Source organism: Gossypium raimondii, chromosome 11, assembly GCF_025698545.1.
Source record: "Gossypium raimondii isolate GPD5lz chromosome 11, ASM2569854v1, whole genome shotgun sequence".
NCBI classification, from domain to species: Eukaryota; Viridiplantae; Streptophyta; class Magnoliopsida; order Malvales; family Malvaceae; genus Gossypium; species Gossypium raimondii.
Genome location: NC_068575.1, coordinates 60155178 through 60179056, shown reverse-complemented (window position 1 = coordinate 60179056; position 23879 = coordinate 60155178). Strand labels below are relative to the sequence as shown.

At 31.2% G+C, this 23879-nt stretch overlaps 2 protein-coding genes, 1 long non-coding RNA gene and 1 other non-coding gene across 4 annotated transcripts; 2 read left to right on the top strand and 2 right to left on the bottom strand.

Annotated features, from left to right (window-relative positions):
- The first annotated feature begins 3943 nt into the window (after positions 1-3943).
- TRNAQ-UUG (transfer RNA glutamine (anticodon UUG)) lies at positions 3944-4015 on the top strand. Its single transcript has one exon. It is a non-coding gene; the product is annotated as a tRNA-Gln (tRNA).
- A 3717-nt stretch (positions 4016-7732) lies between these two features.
- Positions 7733-8923, top strand: LOC105802121 (NAC domain-containing protein 83). The gene is made up of 3 exons (XM_012633583.2): positions 7733-7971; positions 8143-8423; positions 8526-8923. The coding sequence occupies exons 1-3, from the start codon at positions 7797-7799 to the stop codon at positions 8778-8780; spliced, it is 711 nt and encodes a 236-aa protein (XP_012489037.1). The 5' UTR covers positions 7733-7796; the 3' UTR covers positions 8781-8923.
- A 1403-nt stretch (positions 8924-10326) lies between these two features.
- LOC105802122 (uncharacterized) lies at positions 10327-13450 on the bottom strand. Its single transcript, XR_001136109.2, has 3 exons — positions 13316-13450; positions 13046-13123; positions 10327-10571 (listed from the first exon to the last, which is right to left on the bottom strand). It is a non-coding gene; the product is annotated as an uncharacterized LOC105802122 (long non-coding RNA).
- A 2094-nt stretch (positions 13451-15544) lies between these two features.
- On the bottom strand, positions 15545-23593 carry LOC105802123 (uncharacterized). Its single transcript, XM_012633585.2, has 3 exons — positions 23296-23593; positions 22916-23126; positions 15545-20452 (listed from the first exon to the last, which is right to left on the bottom strand). The coding sequence occupies exons 1-3, from the start codon at positions 23452-23454 to the stop codon at positions 15702-15704; spliced, it is 5121 nt and encodes a 1706-aa protein (XP_012489039.2). The 5' UTR covers positions 23455-23593; the 3' UTR covers positions 15545-15701.
- Between the last annotated feature and the right edge of the window lie 286 nt (positions 23594-23879).

Genomic DNA, 23879 nt, shown 5'->3' with positions numbered 1-23879 from the left:
GTACAATTCCATGCACCCAACATATCACACCAAGTCCTACGTGTTTTTATATTTAAGGTAAGGAATGAAACTTGAGCAGTGGATTATTGCATTATTTTCAACCATAGCATATATGTAACTAATTACACCGAATTTTTGCAACTGCACAAAGACAGGTGGAGGCATGTATTTTAATCACATTCAATGTGGTTTCAAATAATTATCATACTTCTATTATCACAGTTCTTAATTAAAACTAAATTATTATTTACCCTACACTGTGGGCTATAATATAAATAAAATTAAAAAAAAACAATTGATTATATATAACATTTTTAAAAGAAGAAAAACATAATTACCCTAATTTATATTATTTTTATATATCTTTTCAAATTTTATACTAACCTACTGAGTCTCCCTTTGGTTCCCTTCTAGCCATGATGAGATGAAATCTTGAAGAATACTTTCTTCTCCCCACACTGGTTTATTGTTACACATTGTGGAGGAAAATTTCACTGGAGATAAAACTTCCAGTTGATCAGACAAGGCTCCAATAGTGGAACATATATTTCCAATTTTAACTCTCTTTATGGGTTTAGCAATATAATATATTACAAGTTTTATTTCCATATGAAAGTTCAATAAACATATAATTTTAATTACTATTTAACATCAAATAATTTTAATATATTTTATTAATAATATACTTTTATCTAAATGTAACTTTAATATATTATATAATTTTATATTTTATCATTTAATATAATATGTTATGATTTTAGTTTTTATTATATTTATGCACTCATTTGAATTTAATGTCATTTCATCTTTAAAAAAATTTTAAATCCAATATATGCACTGAAAATGTTGAATTAGAATTAAATTATTGAAAATGGATATAAATTAAAAAAATTTAATTTATATGAAATAGAAAGGTAAACTTTATAAATAGGCCGACAAAATAAAACATATACGAATTTGACATGTCTACCAATATATATTAGTGACGTAAGGCAAAATCTCCCCCACTTAACCACCTGCTAATGTATGGAAAGTTCCAACCTTCCACAGTTTTTCGACAACAATGCATTAAGCGGGGCCAATCCGTAACCCTTAAAATGTAAAATTATTATTTAAACTCTTAAATTTTTTAAAAATTTTAAATTAATAAAGGTAAAATTATACTTTTAACCCTTAAAATTATAAAAATTTAATTTAATATTTTAAAAATTATAAAGATATAGACTATAAAAAATTAAAATTTTATTCAACCCCAAAAAATTGTTCTTGCTTCACCTTTGGTCCACCATTCACCAATTATTTCTCTAAAAGAAACCCTCCCACTTTTTAAATCACTATTATAATCATAATTATAGTTAATACAATATTAATATATTGTATAATTATGATTAAAACCAATCATTATAATATATTAACAAATAATAAACTAATAAACATATATAATAAATTTAAATAAAAGTTGTTGAGTATTTTTCTCTATCTTTCTCAAGTAGTGATATCTGTATATTTATATGATATGGGTACTGTTCATTACGTAACATACTAGGTAGGCTTTATGCATATAGACACGTATCATACTCTAGGCTCAACAAGTGTTTATGAGGTTTTATGCACGTATAACCTCACAAGAGAGTGAGTTAATCCTACAAGTTCATCCCGCGAGCTCATTACGATCCGACCCAAATCCATTCAGGTTTTGGGCCGATGATGGTAATTATCTTAGCAGAAGTCATAAGGTGAGAATAGATTTAAATTAAGAAAACTAATATTAAAGGGTGATTAACAAAACCTTTTTTTGTTTAATGATGGTGAAGAGCAAAATGTTAAGTTGGTATTGCGTTCTATCTCATATAGTCTTCTTTTCTTTTCTTTTTCACTTTGTCACGCGTGAAACTGAGGAGGATTTCAACCTCACTCCATTTCTTCACTGTTTATTTTTCATCTTTGATGTTGATTTTCCCACACGTGTGTTCCAATTAAATCAAATGATAAGGCTTGAAGGAAAAAAAGTTGTCGAAATTTTTATGTATCATTTTCAAGACAAATTGCTTTATGTAAAGATGGGACTTGAAGTGGTAGGTTTAAGTGTTAAACTATACCTGAAATGATAACATTTTCTAAACAAACCCCATCATCTGATTAATTAAAAGATTACCCTAATGATCATTGTTTTAAACAATTTCTTTGCTTCTCATATTCTTTTATCAAACATTATGTTAAAAACCAGTTCATAAATTGAATTGATTAAATGTATGGTTGGTGATATAATCTTTAAGTTACCACTAGAACTAATCATTTGTTGATACAAGGATATGGTTATGGCAGTTTGTACCAGTTCATTTGTAGGAAAAGATTAAGGAAAGAATGAGAGTAGATGAGTTCTCGAGATGTCTTGTCGTTGTAGTTGTCTTAAGGTTTAGTATGCATGACTTGCGAATGGCAAGCATTCTATTTATGTCAAGTATATGGTCTATCGATCGAGCTTGTAAGATGATCCTCTTCAGTTAAAAGCATTGACATGTGAAACTATAGACGCGTAAAGTAAATTCACAAAATATAATTATAACATCATTAAATTAAATAAAATCTCGATTTTTGATTCAACAGATTTGAAAACTCATTTTGTATTATTTTATTTTTTAAAAAATCATGATAATATAATTTATTATATGTTTACAACAACGATAGAAGTGATGTAATTTAAATAATAATAAAAAAACTGATAGCAACATATACATTGTTGAGTTTAATCTGAAAATGGCTTATTATAATTTGCAAGTCTGAATATAAGTGGGATACGAAGTTAGTTGCTTTCATGGACAGTATTTTGAAAGCGAAAAGCTGTGGGTAACTTGGCACTTAAACAAGCTTTAGCATATATTAAAAAGCTTTTAATTTTTGCGGCTCTAAACTTAGTTAGAAACTGAGTGTGCGAACAATGCTTGGAAAAAGGCTAATATTATACTGTTAATCTTGCGGCTATCATTCAAGTTTACATCTTTTTGTTCAGATTGGAACATTTGTTGCAAAACCTGTATTAAATAAACCACAGGCAGGTAATGTTTCAATATAAAAGGTAATGATGTATCATTGTTGATATATACCAATTATTTATGTACAGGTTTTAGTTCATGTGAATTTTGGTTTTAGGGTTTATATTTGATATATTAATTAGTGAATTACTTAAAGTATATATTATTAAAATAGAGTTAAATGATTATATTATTATTTGATTCACTGATGAGAATATAAGGGTTATTTCGTCTTGATTTTTGAATTTAAAATTTTAATTAGCATATTTTATATATGTTAATAAAGGGAAATGATTGTATGAAATAGAGATACCATATTATCTTGTATCCCTTGTCAATTATTTAATGCTATTTCAGCATCTTTTTCCATGTTATTGACACATTATTTCGGTAAATTTTTTAACCTTGACCTTGAATCTTGAACTCTAAATCTTATACTCTACACCCTAAAACTCAAACACTGAATCTTAGACCTTGAAACCTTGGACCTTGGACCCTCACACCTAGAACCTTGAACCCAAGGTTTAGGGTCGATGGTCTAAGGTTTCAAGGTCCAGAGTCTATGTTAAGAAATACAAAATGAAGAAGAGGAAATTAATTAAACCAAAGAGGAAAATAAATTAAAAATCTAACCATTAATTGTGCTTAAAGCTAGTATGAGACATTATACTGAAGAAAAAATCATGTCTAAAGAAAACATTTGACAATATTAAATAATAAATTAACGAATATGCTAAGTTTTATATAATACAAATTATGAATATGTATGTAAAAGTTTATGATGATGATTATAAAATACAGAAAGTGGTAGATTCTGAGTAAAAAAAAAATACACAAATGGTAAGACCATCCTTTGTTAGTACAATCAGCTCGAAATTACAACTTTATTAGTGAAACCATTGACAACTTGCGGTTCCATGGTGTAGTGGTTAGCACTCTGGACTTTGAATCCAGCGACCTGGGTTCGACTCCCGGTGGGACCTTGCTTTGTTTTATCTTTTTAATCATAATCAATTATGATTTACATCAGTAGTGGACCATTAGGCCCATGTAGTATTGCTTTTAAATTTGCCCACTTGTTAATAGAATCAGTACTGTTTTTATCTTCCTTTGGGTTCAAGATTCTTTGTTAGCCATATCATGGTTTCAATGTTTACACTATAATTTAATTTTTATATAATATATAATTGAAAACAAGCTTTTATCACCTTTAACTCTCGAAAATAAAAATTTATTAATAATTTATTTAAAGCACCGAAATAAAACGGAAGCAACGACAAAGGGGCTTAAATGAACAGAAAAGTCATAAGAAAATAATATATAGCACGTCAGTGTTTGAGTAAATGCTTTCAAACATATTTTCTTAATTCAAGATTGAAGTACAATAAGATGATTACAAATGAGGGGAATACCTCTATTTATAGTTGAGCTCTCGTAGACTTAGCGGTATAATTTAAATTACATTGACATCAAGATTAAAACTTATCTGCAAAATGAGAATCCTAAATGATTTAAACTTTATACAATCTTGTCTCTTTGGATTTACAATATTCAGCATGATAACTCTAGTTTTATTAGAGTTCTTTATTGAGACATCAAAGTTTTAAGTAGATGAGCTTCTCTATCTGTTCCACAAATCGAATCAATTCAAGTGAGTTAAATATGCCCCATTTAATCTAAAAATACAAATCCAATTATTAACATTATTAGTTTTTTTATTAAATTTAGATTCACTACAACACCATTTTTTAAAGTTGCATGGCTTACTAAGTGAGTATTTTCTTTTATTTTAAAACATCACACTAGCAGATTTAACAGAAAATTTTCAACAATGATAACAATTGAATTTAGATTTTAAAATCTAAAAAAATAGAAAGAACAACATAAAACTTATAACACTTTTTAAATTTTTAATAACACAATAATTAAATCCATCCATTCAATAAAAGAAACTAATTTCAGAACCTTAAAATTTTCAAAATAGCTACCAAAGAACTTCATTGATTTCCTGAGCATGGGAGAATGAATGTGATTTTCCGCACTTCAAATTAGTTGGAATTAGAATAAAAATAAATTTATAAGATGGGGATGTCAAAGTTGGGAAAGAAAAACTGAAGGCTTTTGTTGGTCTTGCGAATGAATATTCTTTGATAAAACAATGAATTAATAATACTAAAAATGGGAGCCGAGTTTTCTGATTTCCGAATCAACGTTGCGTGGAAAGAGCAAAGATAACATCTTCGTTATGAAGAAAAGCACAAAACTCCAACGTCGCCTTCATCCCCAATTTTCTTTTTCAATAAATAACCAAAAACATACCTTTATTTTCTTAAAGTCTACTAATTTTGGACTTAAAGTTTTCTTTACAAAAATGATACTAAAAACTTTATTTTTTTATTTACTATATTCTCTACTCTAATTAATATTTTTTTAAAAATATTTAAATCATTTTTACTTTATCTTTTCAAATTCTAATCGTTTCTTTATTTATTTTATAAGGTTTTTACTTTCTTTTTTTTTAAACTGTTTATAGAGTTTAATGATTTATGTTCGACGTAAATTATATGTGGGTTGTCTTCAGATTTATTTTAGTTTAAAATTTATAATTCTAATTATATTTCGGTTGTACTCTATAATAATTTCTAATTATAGTTAATTTAAATATGTATTATTTATAGTTGGAATTGTAAATGTAATTTAAACATTAAAAACATATTTAATATGAAGTTAGATCAAAATCTAGTGGATTAATTTTGTTTTATCTTCACCTTTTTCTGCCTTTAAAAATTTATTCAAATTCCTTTTGAAATTACAATATTTATATTAAAATAAGTAAAATTGTTGATAATTCAAATTTGAAAAATTTATTTTTAAATCCTTCCCACCACCACGGTCACTTTTCAATTATTTAATGACATTTCAACAATATTTTTTATGTCATTAATGTATGATTTTGGTAATATTTTTTTACCTTGAACACCAAACTCGAAACCTCAAATCTTAAACTGAATCTCGAATCCTCAGAGTTTGAGATTCAAAAAAAAAATACCAAATTATGTATCAATAACATAGGAAAAAAAATACTAAAATATCATTGAATAATTAGAAAAAAAAACCATAAATCAAATTTGGGCAGCTTGGAAAAGTTGAAAAGCATAAATAAAATGTTGGTGATAATTGAAACAAAAGATATATGAAAGCTTTGACCGACAGAAACCACTTACAAAGGGGAAAGGATTGTATGAAACAGGGATGCCACATCATCTGTATCCCTGTTCCAATCGTTTTATGCCACATTGGCATTTTTATCCTAAAAAAATCAAATCTAAATTAAAATCCTTAAATTCAGGATAAAATTACTGATGTGACATAAAACTATTGAAAAGAGATAATATCCCTGTTCGTACCATCCTTTCTCCTTACAAAGTAAATAAAATGGGGAGAAATTAATTAAAACAAAACAGCAAATTAAAGAAATATAGCACTCTCACACTCTCTACTCTGAAACTTACACCTTAAGTAACTTCCTAACCTCTACTCTATTTCTTTTAATTTTATATTTTCTTCTTTGAACAAAAAAGGTACTGTATTTGACAAACTATAAAAAAGAAAAGAAAAGCACTTTATTTAACAATGTTAATTAATTATTTCAATTTTGGAAAAAAATGCCTTTCTATTATTCTATATTTATATTTAAATCCTTGATTTAATCGGACATTAATTCAGTTAGAAAATTTATTTGAAAATTATTCATTTAATAGAATAAGATATATTATCATGAAGACGTTTTCATATTTTTATAAGTCAATATAAAATTACATAAAATTTTAACCTAAAATATAATCTATCTTAAAGTTTTAGTTTTATCATTTTTATCGAATTTCTTTTATTTGAACTTTTAACAAATATATTTTATTACCATAATCTAATATTAATTATATACTTAAATGATAAATCATTTAATCTTATATCAAAATTTAGTTCCAATTAGAAACAAAAATAAGTAATTAAACAAGATTGTGCAAAACAATAATAATGAAGAAAAATCAAAGTGATAAACCAATTAAACAAGATTCAGGGACCATCCTTTCAAATTTAGAAGGGACCAAGCGTGAAAATTCTGCATGGAAAACAAAATGGCTATGGTTAAACTCTAGCTTTACACATATCCACTTCATTAATTTTCGATTCAATCGATTTAATCTTCAATCCAACAATAATAAAAAGTTCATAAAAAATGTTACAAAAATTATAAACCAGTTAGACTAGTTCAATTATCAGTTTTTTATTGGTTTTTGGTTTTTTATCGATTCCGATTGATTCATTCAAAAGACAGTTTAATCTCTTTGTCTGAATCAATATACTGACCGGCTTTCAATCTAATCTATCTGATTAACCGGTTGGATCAGATTCCAACAATGTTAAATAATGAAATAAAATTTTTGAATTGAATTAAATATTAAACCGGGTGAATAATTTACATTTTTGTATAACATAATCTCAAAAAAAATTATATTATTATTGGGACCAAATAATGGAATTTTTTTTTTTGTTCAGTTAACTAATCCCTTAAATTTGATTTGATGATACTTTTAACGAATCTGCCAGAGCGCCATTAAGAAAAATGGGGACCATTGGTTTCTTTTGTTTCTTCTTTTTGCCCTATAAAATGCTTTCAACTTTCAATGGCCATTGCTTGACTTTTACCTCTCACCTTGCACAAGAATAAAGGGAAACTTAGGCTATTACTCACTTCAGGATATTATGAACAGTCTGCGGCTGAATGGATTAAGAAAATTGCCGCCGGGCTTCCGTTTTCAGCCGACGGAGGAAGAGCTTGTGTTTCAGTACTTGAAATGCAAGGCCTTTTCCTTCCCTTTGCCTGCTTCTATCATCCCTGACCTCAATATTTGCAATTTTGATCCCTGGGATTTGCCTGGTAACACATTTTTTGTTTTTATTTTTATTTATTAGCTGTCACATATTCCATGATTGGGAGCTTATTTACTATGCATGCATGCATGCATGCATTCTCTATGGAGGGTTATTAAAACATGCATTTGCATGTAAATATTAATGAAGTTTAATTAATATTTAACTTTTTTTTTAGGTGAGTTGGGGGAAGAGAGGTATTTTTTTAGTATGAAGGAAGCCAAGTATAAGACCGGGAACCGGATAAACCGGGCGACTGCTTCCGGATATTGGAAGGCAACCGGGTCTGATAAGAAAATCATATCAAGGAGAAATCAAGTAGCAGGGATGAGGAAAACCCTAGTTTTTCACATGGGGAAGCCTCCACATGGATTAAGAACTGATTGGATCATGCATGAATATCGTTTAGTCAATGTGCCAAACAATGATTTCAACTTGGCAAACAACCCAATGATGCAGGCAAGTCTATGTATATAAACTGATATTCTACATTGATCGTAACATAGATACATATAACATGTCTCATTATTGTTAATATAAAATTTTTTAAAAATTTTGCAGAATTATTTGAATCATGAGATGGAAAAATGGGTACTATGTCATGTATTTTTGAAGAAAACCAGTAAGAAAAGTAGTGAGGAGGAGATTATGCAGAGTTTTTGTAATAAAAATAGAAATAAAGCATTGGGTCATAGGATGGAACCCAAAGTGTATAATTTTATGAGAGAAAAAGATGCTGAGCCATCATCTTCATCATCAGCAAGTTCGAGGAGTGATATCACTGAGGTGTCTTCAAGTGCATGCAGCAGACAATAATGAAAGAAAGGAACTCACTACCATACTGTATAATTTAGGTGGATAAGTTCTCTACATCAGCAGTCTGTTTTTGTTAGTGCATCTATATTGACTTTTGGAAAACTATTTTATTATAATATAAGATATAAATTGATATAAAGAAATTAGAGGTTGGATGAAAAAAGGCATATTCATTTTTATCCTAGAGAAAACGAATATGTCAAACTTTGCGAAAAGAAAAAAAAAAAAAAAAAGGTTATTCGGCGGCAAAGCAAAGCACCGTTAATTAAAAGCAAGAATATGTAGCACGTGGGAAGGATTCAATTCTGATTCTTTCTTGCCTGGTTCTATGTGGTGTAAACTCTATGTTCTCTTCTCTACATTGGATTGCAGATGCTTATAGGGTTCAATGTCAAATTTTTTATTTTTACAATCATGAACTCTCGTTATTAGCTTGGTGGTTACGGGTTGTTCACCCATAGAATCCATCCACTTATCAATGAACCTTAGAAAGTGTAAGTGGTAGGTCTTTATTTGAACAGCTCTCTTTAGATATGGTGTGAGTATGTCTTTATCGTCAAGGATGGATCCAATATTTCACTCCAAAGGAAACGAAATTTCTAAATTTGAACTACTTTTTTTAATGTAAAAAAAGTGTCATTCTTGTCAATATATTGATGAGATGTTGGAGCGAGGAATCGATTGATATGGCCCAACCTTAATGCAAGTTTGTCAGACTTTGTCCTGTTGATTTGGAGGGTAATCCCAAATAGATTTTCGAAGTCCCGGACCATGCTCTAAAGAAGAAGCATCAAACTCCTTTGTTTTGATTCTCTACACCTTACGAGGACGTTCAGGAACTTGAGAAGATCACTCAATATCTTGTTCAGGAGTTTAGGAAGACTGGATATCTTGTTCAGGATCTTGGGAAGATCTGATATTTGATTTTACTCCACTAATAATAGAAGGTTAAGGAACCAATTGATCATTATTACTTTCTGACACCATTTTCTTGAAAAAAAAATTGATCTTTTTGTTGACTATAATTTAATTGAAAAACCCCAAGCTATAATAATATATTAAACAACAAGATATTAGGAAAAGGAAAAAAAATTATAAGTCAAATAAATAAATAACATAATTTATGCAAAAATATTTACCGAGAAGTCTTTTGCGTAAGCAGCCGAGAGGAAGATAATTTGTATTTTTTTACTCTGTGCTCTGAGTCTCGGCATCAAACTCATTTCTTTTTCTCTCGACAGTGTCGGCACCTTACTAGAGGAAGATAATTCCTTATGTAACACCCCTAACCTGTATCCGTCGCCGAATTAGGGTTACGAGGCATTACCTAACAAAAACATAATTCATCACGATCATTTATTACAATTCATGGACAAAATTTATGAAACAAATTCGTACTTTGCCATCACAAACCGTACCTAAACAACCAATATGCAAGCAATCACTTATACATAACTTAGCTTATGGGTACATATGTATTATAGTAAAAACACATCCATCAACTAAATCATTACTCAACCAAAACATATAACCAATACACCATACATATATATATATCGGGAAACATACTTTCAAAAATGAGCTTATACCATGACCGAATATACACAAACATTAGCATCATTATCAAACCATTTTCGTATGGCTACATATATATAGTTCAAAATGAACCATATCAAAACTAGCCTATACATGCCATATGTCAAAAGTACAAACTTTTAAAATACCGAAACCATCGCTGGATAGTGTGATGAGATCTCCGACGACTTCCAACCCGAGCGAGCCTTCGAAACACTATAGGCATAGGAAAGAAAACAAAGTAAGCTATACAGCTTAGTAAGCTCATATGGTAATATAATTAACTTATCAAATAACACATATTGAGCATTTACAAATTACAATGTTACTTAATTGCTTTCACCGTTATACCATGAATCAATACACATAGCTAACCAAGGGTCTCACAAGCTTATTCATTTTCATGTTCATATAGATCTAATATATTCTCACTAATTCATTCACATTTTCATATGCATAAGCAATTTAAGATATCCCACATTCAATCCAATATTCATTACATATTCATAATCAATATAACTATATAGATTTCTCATAATTATCTACTTACTCATCATGTGAAATTCGATACCCTCAATAAGCATTTATATAAATCAAACACTTACATAAACTTAAACATTTCCAGGTAATATACATGAGCTCACATCTATTTATCAATCTTCTTTCATTTAATATACGTATGGGTATCGTACATACCTGTACCACTTATTTCATTTACACTTTTATTCTCGTCTTAACTTTTCTCGTTGAACCATTCGGAATTGCTAAGGATACTTAGAAATCTCGTATAACTTGCACAATGCCATATCCCAGATATGGTCTTACATGCTATCATATATCGATGCCAATGTCCCAGACATGGTCTTACACGTAATCTCATATCGATGCCAATGTCCCAGACATGGTCTTACACGAATCATATACGATGCCAATGTCCCAGACATGGTCTTACACGTAATCTCATATCGATGCCAATGTCCCGGACATGGTCTTACACGAATCATATACGATGCCAATGTCCCAGACATGGTCTTACACGTAATCTCATATCGATGCCAATGTCCCAGACATGGTCTTACACGTAATCTCATATCGATGCCAATGTCCCAGACATGGTCTTACACGTAATCTCATATCAATGCCCATGTCCTAGACATGGTCTTACACGAATCATATACGATGCCAATGTATCAGACATGGTCTTACACGTTCGAAGTTCTAATATCATGTCATCAATATTAAATACATTTTCTAAGGTTCATTCATAACTATCGACTTCGTAATTAAATCATTTCATACACGAAACCAGTCATCCAATGTTCAAATCAATTCAACAATATATATATATATATATATTCATATACGAATCAAATTCGGCAACGTATAATCATATACAAATCAATTTGGCAATGTATAACCATATATGAATCAAATTCGACAATGTATAATCATATACGAATCAATTCGCAACCTATTTTCTTATATAAATCAACTTCGATAATGTATAACCATATACAAATAAATTTTAGCAATGTATAATTATATACGAATTAATTCAGCAACTTATATCCACATACAATTCAATTTCAACAACTTTTGCGATTTACTCGTTTCACGATCAAAACATAATAATTCAATTTATTAATTAATTCAAATACCATATCAAGTTCAAATTTAAATTCTTCTACCATTTAATTACATTTTTACATATTTACACTCAACATTTACCCTCGTTTGAATTAAATCCCCAATTATAAATCATATTATTTAATTAAAATCAAGAAAGTCTCATCCCAACCAATTATTCCACAAGGTTCATTCTTCTCCACTTTTACTATCTCGTTGTTGATACAGGTCAATCCCCAACAATTATTGACCTTCGGGAAGCTTTAGTAATTCAGCTAAGATTTACACTTTTATACTAAAAATGTTCCGAACAGCAAGCATGAATTAAGATTAATTAATTTCAACTAGTAAAACATCTTTATTCATCAAAAATTGGTTAACATCAACACAAACACAGCCATTTATTCAAATTCAATTCCGGCATTTAATTAACCCCATATGGATGGTGATAGCACATCAACAGAACAGGAATTTAAATCAACCTATTGTACGTTCGTACATGGCCTTGACTAGTTTTTTTTTTTTTTTTGGGATACATTAAATCTATCTCATTTTAGACTAAAATAAACATTTTTAATGCAGCACCGCAGATGACTTTAGGACACCATCACTCAGCTTGGATTAAAGCATCGGATACAAAAACTTTAGCCTTCATGTACAATTAATTTCGGCACTCAATCCCCTTAAATTTCAGCTTGAAAACATTTAAATAGCGGTTTTGGACAACATTCTTTAACATCTAAATAGCTCATTTATATATGTCATTTGTTCATTAACAACTTCAACCATTATTAACATAAATTTACAGTCAGACAACATTAATTGACGTCTGAACAACAATTTTTCTGCTGCATTAATACACCAAACAGCAGTCCTTAAAACAGCTTAAATACACCACTCTCTGAATATCAGTAATAACGTAATATTCGAACAGCATCAATACCACAATCGGACAGCATAAACAGGGCAGTAATTAACAACACAACAAGGTAAAATTCGGACAGCAATTTAATAGTTTCAACATTTATCAAACTCAAGAAAATAAAAGTTCAAGGAAAACTCACTATGGTTCCCAACACCGATTCTACCTATTCAATTTGCTCCTTCACTTCTTCTTTTTTTCCGCTACAGCCTTCTCCCACCTTGTTAGTTAAATACAATCAACCCCAAAGTTACTGAAATGAAGTATACTCGTCATCTACTAGACATGCAACATTTACAACTAGAAAAGAAGCTCTTCTCTTCTCCCACACATTCGGTCAAGCTCAATTCAACAATGCAACCAGAATTTGTCAACGAAAAGCTATTGGCAAGGGAGAGTTTAGAAGAGTTACCTTTCTACTTGAAAATTTTAATTTCTAAGCAAACAAATTTCATGGTTTTCCACTACATGCAGCCAGCCTCTCCTCTCTAGCTTCATTTGAAAGAGACAAGGAAGTAAAATAGACAAATAAAAGTTGAAGTCTTTCTTTTTCCTTGAGTTTCGGCCCAAAAAAAATGAATATCCCTGTGTTTTTACTTTATGTTTTATTTTATTAACCATTTACCATATTAACCTTTATAATTTAATTTGAAAACCATATAATGCATGCCCAATACTGTCCACTCATATATTCAATGGCCTAATTTCATTCTAAGGACTTTAAAATCAAGAAACCATAGCAAATAAGTACTTTAACAATTAGAAAGCTACTATTGCATTTCATGCGATTTAATCCTTTTATCAAATTAACTAACCAATCGGTAAAATTAAATCACGAAATTTTTACACATATCAAGTAACATACTGTAAATACCAAAAAAAAAAAATATTGAAAAAAATTTTACAGCCTCAGATTTGTGGTTTTGAAACCACTTCTCCGATTTAGATAAAACCGGGCTGTTACACCTTAGTAAGACATACAAATCAAAATATAAAAAAGCCACTAACCTAATATGTATGAGTATGGGCCAAATCAATTAATTTTGGAATATAAAGTTATATAATTAAAAATTGAAAAATACTTTGTTAATATAAAGTATAACCTTACGACTTAAGCAGGCAAATTATATGAAATACATTTTGGCCAAGTGGGTGAATGTTATATAATGTGGACACTAAATTTAAAATACATGATAATTTATATATAAAATTCAAAAATCTAAAAATTTTAAGGGGCGACGCCCCCCGTGCCCCCCTTGAACCCATTGCTGCCTATCGTAATGTGTGATTACTGACCATTTAATTGTGTAAGTCACATTAGCTCCTTTTAAAGATGTTTGGTATGTTATAGGGTATAATAATAAATTTAGTCCTTAATGTTTATAGCTTTTTAACTAAAATTTTCCATTAAACATTTGAAAAGAGTCAAATTACTTTTTTAACGAAAATGCTAATTAAATTAAACACTAATCTTTTAACAATGTTGGCGTATCAATACTTTATTCGACATGAAATTATTTGTCTTATATTCCACATCAACAAATAATATAAAAATATAAAAATAAATAACAATAAAAGTTATTCTCAAAACAAACATAAAGTATAAATGAATTGTCGTACAAACTATTATGTATAAAAGTTTAACTTTTAGTAAATATTTAAAAAAATTAAGTTAATGAAAAAATAAAAATCAAATTTACAAGAGAGAAACATTGGATTATGAAATTAAATATAATACCTATAAATTTAATTTATTTGATGCTGAAATTGATCTCAATTTGTTGATTCAGTTATCCAAAATAAAACGTATATTATCCTTCTAGTTTCGAACAAGCCTTTTCTTACTGGAACCTCTTTTCATACTATTATTTTTTATTTGTGTTTTTGTGAAAAGTTGGATTCAAGTTAATTATAGGAATATTGACGTTATATACACAACTTGTCCCTGTCTGGAAAGAGATGTATTTGTTCTATGAAATTCTGTAGAAACTGATATGCTAAGGGAATAGTTTTGTAGATTAGCCTAGAATTTTTCTCAGAATTTTTTCTAAAGAAAAGTATTTAGCATATTCATATTGATTGAGCTATCAGTGTTTGATATATATATTTAAATATAATTATGAATATTACTTTTAAATAAATTTGATTTTTTTTTAAATTACGATTGAAATTGATATTCAAGTTGAATTGCCTCACACACACATATCCTAAAGTAGAAAACTTTTCAATTGGGTCAGCCACAACGCAGGATAACCTGGATGACGACAATGCTGAAGATAAGAAAGATAAAAAGAAAAAGTTCCTTCAAAGAACAAGAAGATGATAAGCGTAAGGCACTAAGGTCTATCTATCCTTTTCATGTAAACCTGGCATGTAAATCTCACTTTTAGGAATAAAATGTGAATCATTTTTCTCTAAAGAAATAATAATATTTTAAATGGCTAGCATATTGGACACAGTCACACAAATGGTGATTGCTCAAACATAAACCATCCCTAGCAAGCAGATCATAGAGACCATACTGCAAGACATAAAGAGATATATCGAATTCTGGCACATCAACAAACAAACGAATTCCTTAGGTTAAATATCACAAGTTTTTAAAGATACATCAAAAAAACCGATCATAAGAAACCATTCATACATATAAATGCATGTATATATTCATCCAAACCAGTTCTTACAGATGCATCAAAATATTAAAGTTCACACACCAGCATATGTTTCATAAGCTACGTTTTAATACACACAACTGAACACCTTACTATGTTTCATACTATACCTTATACCTTAAACACTTATTCATTAGGAAATGCAGCAGATAGGAAATCTTCATCCTCCACAAACACTTGCAGATTCTTGGATTTCATCAGGAAACTGACAGCATCTTCATCGAATTTCAGAATGAAGGCCAGCTTGACTAGTTCGGAGAGAGAACTGACCTGATCTTCCTTCTCCCACAGTAGTCCTTCAGCAACTGCTTCTGAGAAATAAGTAGCATATTCAAGCCGATCCTTTTGCCCAGCAGACTCATCCAACTTCTGAATGAAAAACTTTGAGCTCTCTTTGTCCCAGCGTACCATTCGACTAGCTTGAACTTCTTGGGTTTCACCTAAAGATAATAACAAACTATATACAACAGCAATCGGTTCCGAAGTCTCAAGGACAGTGAGATTGCGGAGGGACTGAACAGATTCATGCCTTTTCTCAGCTTCCATTTTTAATGAACATGCTAAAAATCCAAGAATAAGTCGGAGCAGCTCTTTCCCAAGCATGGCATCTCTAGGATTGATCTGCTTAAGTTCCAGGCCATTTGTAAAGGATAAGTCTTTCTTCTGTACAGAGTGAGAGATCATCCGAACCCCGATTTTCAAATATAACTCGAACAACATAGTCCGAGGCAAAACAGGTAAACTTGGCTGAGGATACCAGACAAATAGAGGATGAGATGTAGATTGGAGTAAAAGCTCCTTAAGCTGAAGATCATCAGCTATGAACACATCATGCTTGTCTAATAACATAATCCCCTCTGAACCTAAATCCACAGGGACCTTCACCAAACTTTCAGAAAGAATTTGCTCTTCCTCTGAACTCTTGTGCTGCAAAACAAACCTCCAGAATGCACAACACTCATCATGCGACAATCGGTGTCCTGAAGTTTCCCAACCTTTCCAGAGTTTACAGTAATCATCTAGTGAAGGATACGATTTGACACCAAATGCTGCACCAAAGAAGAGCTGCAGTGGTACTTTGTTCTTATAGTGCTTCTCCAAAACATTCAACTGCAAACCAAAGAGTCCATCTTTATCATGCAGAACACATCCATCAGGTTTTACCCATCTTCCATTTTCATTTCCCTCTGGGATCCAGATTAACCGTTTAGCTTCACACTCAGGCTTCCATTCTACTTCTGCCAAGAATTTATATATTCGAATGATTGTGGCAAAATCTGAATGCAGATCAAGGTGATTGGCTATGTGGGTGCTTCCCTTCTCAACATCAACAATAACACCTATAGAAGATAGCTCTTTTCTGTATGTTCTAATCTCGGAACCATAAAATCCTTCATCGATGAATGGTCCATCAGTTGGTTTCAAGTCTGAATTCTTATCAAACAGTAAGCAATCACCTGGACTCATATAACCAACAGAGGTTTTCAACCATTTTTCTGAAACTTTTTTAAGAAATGATTCAGAGAAGGTGTAGCTCTTGTCTTCCAACAAAATTCTCAAGCAATTGAGAAATGAAAGTGCAATTCTGGGAGTTATACTGTCAGTACTTCGAGGGAAATAGAGACAAGCAGGCACAAACTTCACACCACTTTTGAATTCAATGACTACTCCTATAGTCTTCAACTCATGTCTGTACTTGTGAAGATCCTTTCCATAGAAGCTATCACTATCATCAAGAAAAGGAAGGAGGGTAATTGAAGAGATGGACTCCCATTCCGGACTAAAGAGTATGCAGTCTCTCGGAGACCTGAAATCACCAAGCCGAGTCCGCAACCATTTTGCTTCAAGTATGCATTTCTTTAAGTCAGAGGGAAACTTATAGGACGTTCCCTTTAGTTGTCTACAGCATGAGAGGAATGACAAAACGTCATCTTTTGTAAGAGATGATGACGATGCCCGTTGCTTGAAACGGCTGATAAAGGATTTGACTGCTACATCGAAATCCACAACAGCACCCAATCTCTTCAACTCATTTTTGTAGCTAGAGATGATACTTCCGTAGTAAGCTTGATCGATTATTGGGAAACAAGTGAAAACTTGTAGAAGACAGCCCCACTCTTGATCAAATAGAAAGCATTCAGATGGAGGTTTGAAACCAAGATTCGTCTTCAAACACTTTGCATCTCTAAGTGTAGTAACAAGCCTCTCAGGCGATCCTGCATAACGCATACATTCCAGCAATAAAAGAAAAGCATCAGCACTCATAGAGGTCAAGTACGAAGAATTTTTCAAGTGATTAATGACAAGCTGATAGCATCTACTGAAGCCAACTATAACGCCAAGCAGGCTGAGTTCGTCTTTGTAGCCAAGGATTTGATCACCGTAGAATGCTTGATCAATGAGGGGGACATTACATATTTGTATGGCTGTTCTCCATTCCTCGTCGAACAAAACAGCTCCCACAGGTGATTTGAAACCATAGGAAGTCTTTAGCCACCTTTCTTCTTTGATACTGCGGATAAATTCATCAGGAGGGAGGCATTTTTCCCTCAGATATCTGATGAAACCAAGAATGGAAAGCACACGATCTTTACTTAGCGTTGATGAAGATGCCAATCGCATGAGATGGTCCCCGATAAATTGACATGCTTCGCCATACTCAAACATTACTCCGATAATTTTCAGCTCCTCCCTATAATCATTTATTCTGTCTCCATAATATGTCTGATCAATTAGTGGAATATCAACAAACACTGACCCATTCTGCAAAATATCTCCCCACGAAGATGAATGAAAGAATGATTGTGCTGGTGGTTTGTAGCCAGAAGAGCCATTTATGGTGACTTTCAGCCAGTGTCCACTTTTTATGCTAGTCAGAAACCTTTCTGGAATTGGCGTTCTTCTACTTTTCAAGTGCTGAATCCAATCCAAAAGCAAGAAAGTGTTATCCTTTGTGAGGGGTGAAGAGACAGCAGGAAGCGCAGCATAAGGAGGAGAGAGAGATGGGATATCTGAAATACCAACATGTGATATTAGAAACTTCAAAAGCTGCTTTCCAGGAGTGAATTGACCAGCAAAAGTCCTCTGATGCAAGTAATCTTCCCCTAACTCAATATAGCCTTCAGCTTTCAGTGGATTAGAACCAACTAAACTGTTCCATTTGCTTCCATTAGCTGGAACAAGAATCTTCCACTTCTTGGTCACATTGACATTACCATAATTATCAACCAGAGGCATGATGCCACACAAATTACCAACTTCTGCTGATGTTACAAATAACTTCAGGTATGAATGATATAAGAAGTGAGCATAGGCAATAACAAGCTTCGGCTTACTACCAAGACTGTCAATAAGGGCAGCTGCATATTCATACACACTTACTGAAACAACCTTGACCAGGTTTTGAAGCCATCCTGAAATTGTTTCTTTCTTGAAGCTTGTACGGATGGCATCCTGTGTGCGTTCAGGAAGAAAAAGACAGTTTGTAGCACCACCAAACTCCCTATTCCAACCAATCATCCATGACAAGTGATCAAATTGATGAGATCGGCATATTGTCCCTAGAGTATGTTGCATGGATTCACTGATACTGCACAAGGACACACATCCAGAAAGATCAACATATTTAAGAAGTGGTACGTTTATAATGCTGGTACCATAGAATATGTTCTTCCAGTTCTCTGCAAGGAAGATAAGAAGCTCAAGATAAAGGCTCTCCGAAACTCCCAATACAAGATTAGAACCTTGGATGCACTTTGCATACCATCTGTTGTCGACCGGTCCAACTCCCAAAAAATTCAGAATATTATCATACTCAGCCACATCAAAAGAGGGATGCAAGATATATGTTCCATGTGATGACAGATTATGCAAGCCTACCCCCTCCTTTCTTGCCTTCTCCACAATATCCCAGAAAGCAGGCATAATTCTACCAACTTCACCAGGTTTATGGAAAAACTTCTGGCCCGTGCAAGACTCATCACTTGGTAGTATATTTTCATCCCCCAGTTTCAATCTTATTGTTTCCCTAATGGCATTAAATTTCTGGTATGAGGAACGGTTGACAGGCAAGAAATTGAACATCCAACGTAAACTAGAAACCGGGGCCTCATTTGTCATTTTCACCAGTGAGATGAAAGCATTGACAAAAGCAGTGGGAACGCAATCAAGAATCCCTTGGTTCCATTTGTTGTCTAAGAGTATTGTTTCCCTTGATGATGATAAAACAAAATCTGCTTGAATAATGAAGGGGAAATTGGTCACCATCTCCGTTGGAAGAAATGCGTAGACCCCAGGTAAGTTCATCCCCCTATGCAGACGCTCATCGTTCGGAAAAGCCAACGTGATCACCAACTCGTCCACATCCATTCTCCTTTCCACTTTGTTTTCCAGCCTAACAGGAAACATCTGCTTCCATATATGATAGCTGCACTCTTTTCCGAACTTGCCATCCTTTTCCTCAGCGGAAAGACAGAGAGTATAGGACTCAGCATCGACGTTCTTCCTTGTCACAAAATTAGTCTCACTTGTAATAGCTATCCCACTCACAGTATTGAGCCTCGGATCCTCATTGTCTTCCCTGACAGAAAGACGCTTGATCTTCGAAAGGAATAATAAAACTTCGGGTTCGATGATTGACAGCTGCTGTTTCACTGGCTTGACCTTGTCAGGCTTCAGGGGAAGCACAATGACCGTGGTTGGAAGCGCAGATCCATAAACCTTTCTAATGTCGTCAAGTGTCAGGTCATCAATCCACTCAGGAACAATGTAGCCAAGACCACAGTGAGGGCAAGGGGCCTCATTGAACCGTATCTGATAGCCATTGCTGAATACGTAGGGCTGTGCACTGATCAGAAAGACACTCTTGAATCCAATTCCTGCAAAGAAAACATAATACATCCTTAGATAATAAATCCTCACATATATTATGGCACTGTAATACTAATAAGGTTTCCAAGTCTTGCTCTGTTATAATTTCCTTTTATTTGAATTTTAGTAGCTAAAAATGTTAAATGGGAATTATTTTTGTATGTCATTACAAAAATATTTTATCATGTGTTACACCATTTCTCTAATTTTTTTATGCTAAAATATCAATGGTAATGCAAATGCCTTGACACTGAAATATTTGATTTAGAAGACTAAGATATCAATGATTATGCTAAAAAAAGTGTAGGCAAAATTGGGTATATGTTTATGTTGGAGGGTTGAAATATTTGTTAGGCAGCTGGCTTCAACACTCTAAAGTTATACAAATATAGTCTCCGTTTGTTTTGTTGAAAATGACTTCCGAAAAATAATATATGGAAAAGTTAATATTTTCTAGTGTTTGGATTAATCTGTGTAAAATATTTTTCGTTGTTTGGTAGATTTCTCAAAAATATTTCATAAAATTGTTTTCAATGAAACAAACATACATTTGAGATTTTCTTATTTTTCATTGAATTTATTTTTATCTATAATTTTATATTTTACATTGTTTTTGCATATATTAAAAATATCATGTTAAATTCAAGTTCATTACAACGTTATTTTTAATTACATGACTACCGAGTGAATATTTTTATTTAAAAATGTGACACTAACAAAATTGACAAAAAAATTTAAAACGTTAACAATTGGACTTGATTTTCAAATTTGAAAAGTAAAGGGACTAAATTCTTGAAAATAAAAGTACAAAGACTAAATTACAAATCATGAGGTGTCGTAGACTTATGACATATTTAATTTTTATGCTACAAAACATTTATATTAATATATTTATAATTGAAATAAATATTTATTATTAAAATATTAATGTTGAATATTTTAAATAATATGTGAATAATATTATTTAAATTTATTATTTTAAAATTTTATTATTAAAATAAAATTGAAATATTAAATAATTTATTAAAATAATAAATTATATTTATTATATTAATAAATTATTATATGACTAAATATAAATAATTAAATATGTATGTTTAATAATATTAAAAATATAATATTTTAATAATTTTAAATTTAAAATAAAATAAAATTTATTATCAATATAATAATATTAAGCTTGATTTAAGTTAATTTTGTGTAAAATTAAATTATCTATAGATGAGCTCTTTTCGAAAAATGACTTACGCTTTTCAAAGGGTAAGTCATTTCTGAGAAAAAGAACTTATTTTACGATTGACTTGTAAGTTATTTTACATTGACCAAATTTGTTTTACGTAAAGCAGATACGGAAAATACAAAAAATATTTTCCGTAAAGCATTTTACATGTAAATAAACGAACCCACGGTATACTAAAAAGTATTAAGCAAATTAGGGTAATATATCATCTTCCACACGTAATATAATAATTTAAATTTTATTCTTCCACCAAATCATTATATTCATTCGGTTATTAAATTTTAATTCTTTTTTAAATTTTCAAAAGAAGAAGATCATACCTACACGCTCTATTTTAAGTTGTATGAATTTCTCTCACAACTTACTCATTTATTCAATGGAGTTACCATAATAAATGTCTTCGTTATCACACAGTATACATTTAAGGTGGATTAAATTCCCATAAATGAAAAGTTCACATGCTGAGGGAATTCTGTTGTGCGTTCGAGACAAGTCAATAGTTATCAAAAATTCCATCTTAAACACTGAAAATTTTAGCATAAATTCTTTCGACCACACGTCCTTTTCCTTTTAATCCCAACAAAGTGCAGCCAATGAACAAATTCCTAACAAAGATATCCTTATAATTTCTTTATAGAGGCAAACTAGACTTACTATTTGCTGCAAATTAATTTTTATATATTCATATAATGACACTATTACAATTATGGTTAAATTACTGATGATTTAAACAAAATATATTATAACCGACTAATTTATCATGACCTAACTTGACCCATTAAAAACTATTATCATCCCTAAAATACATGTATTTCCAAGTATCGTGTAGCTGAAACAATCCGTTAAAATATATATAAATTTCTTGGGATAGTTCGACTTTTTATGTGTCGGGTTTAATCAAGGTAAATCAATTTGATATAATATATTTAGTCTAACTTATCAGTAATTTAATCCCAAATTGTAATAGTGTCAAATTTTAATTAGATTTTAATTTTGAATAGGACTAAAATGAAATTTACACTGTATTACAGAGAATCCTTGTATGCTTTCACCTTCATAGAGATAGTTTAATTATTTATTTCATCCTTTTGTTTGACATATAAATTTATTTAAGGATTTAATTATTTGTTTTAAAAATTATAAATTTATATAATAAAATTTAATATTTTAAAAATAAAAAGCAGGTAACCAATTAAAAATTAAAAGAAAAGAAAATGGAAAATGCATGTACCTTTCTCCCCAATATAACCCCTTCGCCTATTCCCTTTCTTGGTGGAACGACCAACACTGCAAATAGAGTCAATATTTTTGGAAGAAAATCCCTTCTCATTATTGAACATCAGCAACGTTGCCGAAGCTCCGGTCGCCGTAATATCTCGAGAAGTTATCACAAACTCTAGTGATGGATCCACTCCTTCTAAATACTCGTTATCTTGAGCATTCTGCATCATCACAAAACTTTCCCCCGTTACCACAACAATCAACATTAAAAAAAAAAAAATCGATCATCTACGTTATTCGGATTCACATGAATGTTTGAGTATATATTACTGGAAACAATATCATATTAAATGGAAAAAAAAAGTGAGCAAAAGGAACATGAAAAAAGACCTGGATAAGTTCCATGAGGAAATGAACATCTTTAGTATAAAGCTCGGCGGATAAGTTTCGAACGGCTTGATGAAGGTCTTCTGTCAATGGGTTGGGTTCTCCTCCGATTGAGTACTTTGTTTTTCTAATCGCATCGATGTGTTCTTTAGGTGACGCCATTGCTAACACAAGTTTCCTTAATTTCTTTTTTTCTCAGAGAAAATGAAAGTTAAGAGGAAGTAGAGACTAGAGAGCAGAGAGTAGACTAAAAAAGGACTTTTAGATTCTCCCGTGGAAAAGGAAACCCCAACGCGAAGGTAACTTAATTGATAAGGAGCTCCTTTAAAAATTAAAAAAGAGAGAAATATATTAAAATTATTAACGAAAATTATTAATTATTAAAAATAAATATAAATGTAATAGTACAATTGTACGGAAGGAGGCTCTGGCTTCTTCTTTGGTCAAAAAGGACAATAATGTAGAGTCGTCGTTTTACATGGTGGGAAAAAGAGAAACTCCTACAATTTATTCTTTAATGCATATAAATTTTCCATTAAGATTCCTTGCCGCAATCAAGGGATATTAAATTTTGTCACATATGTTTT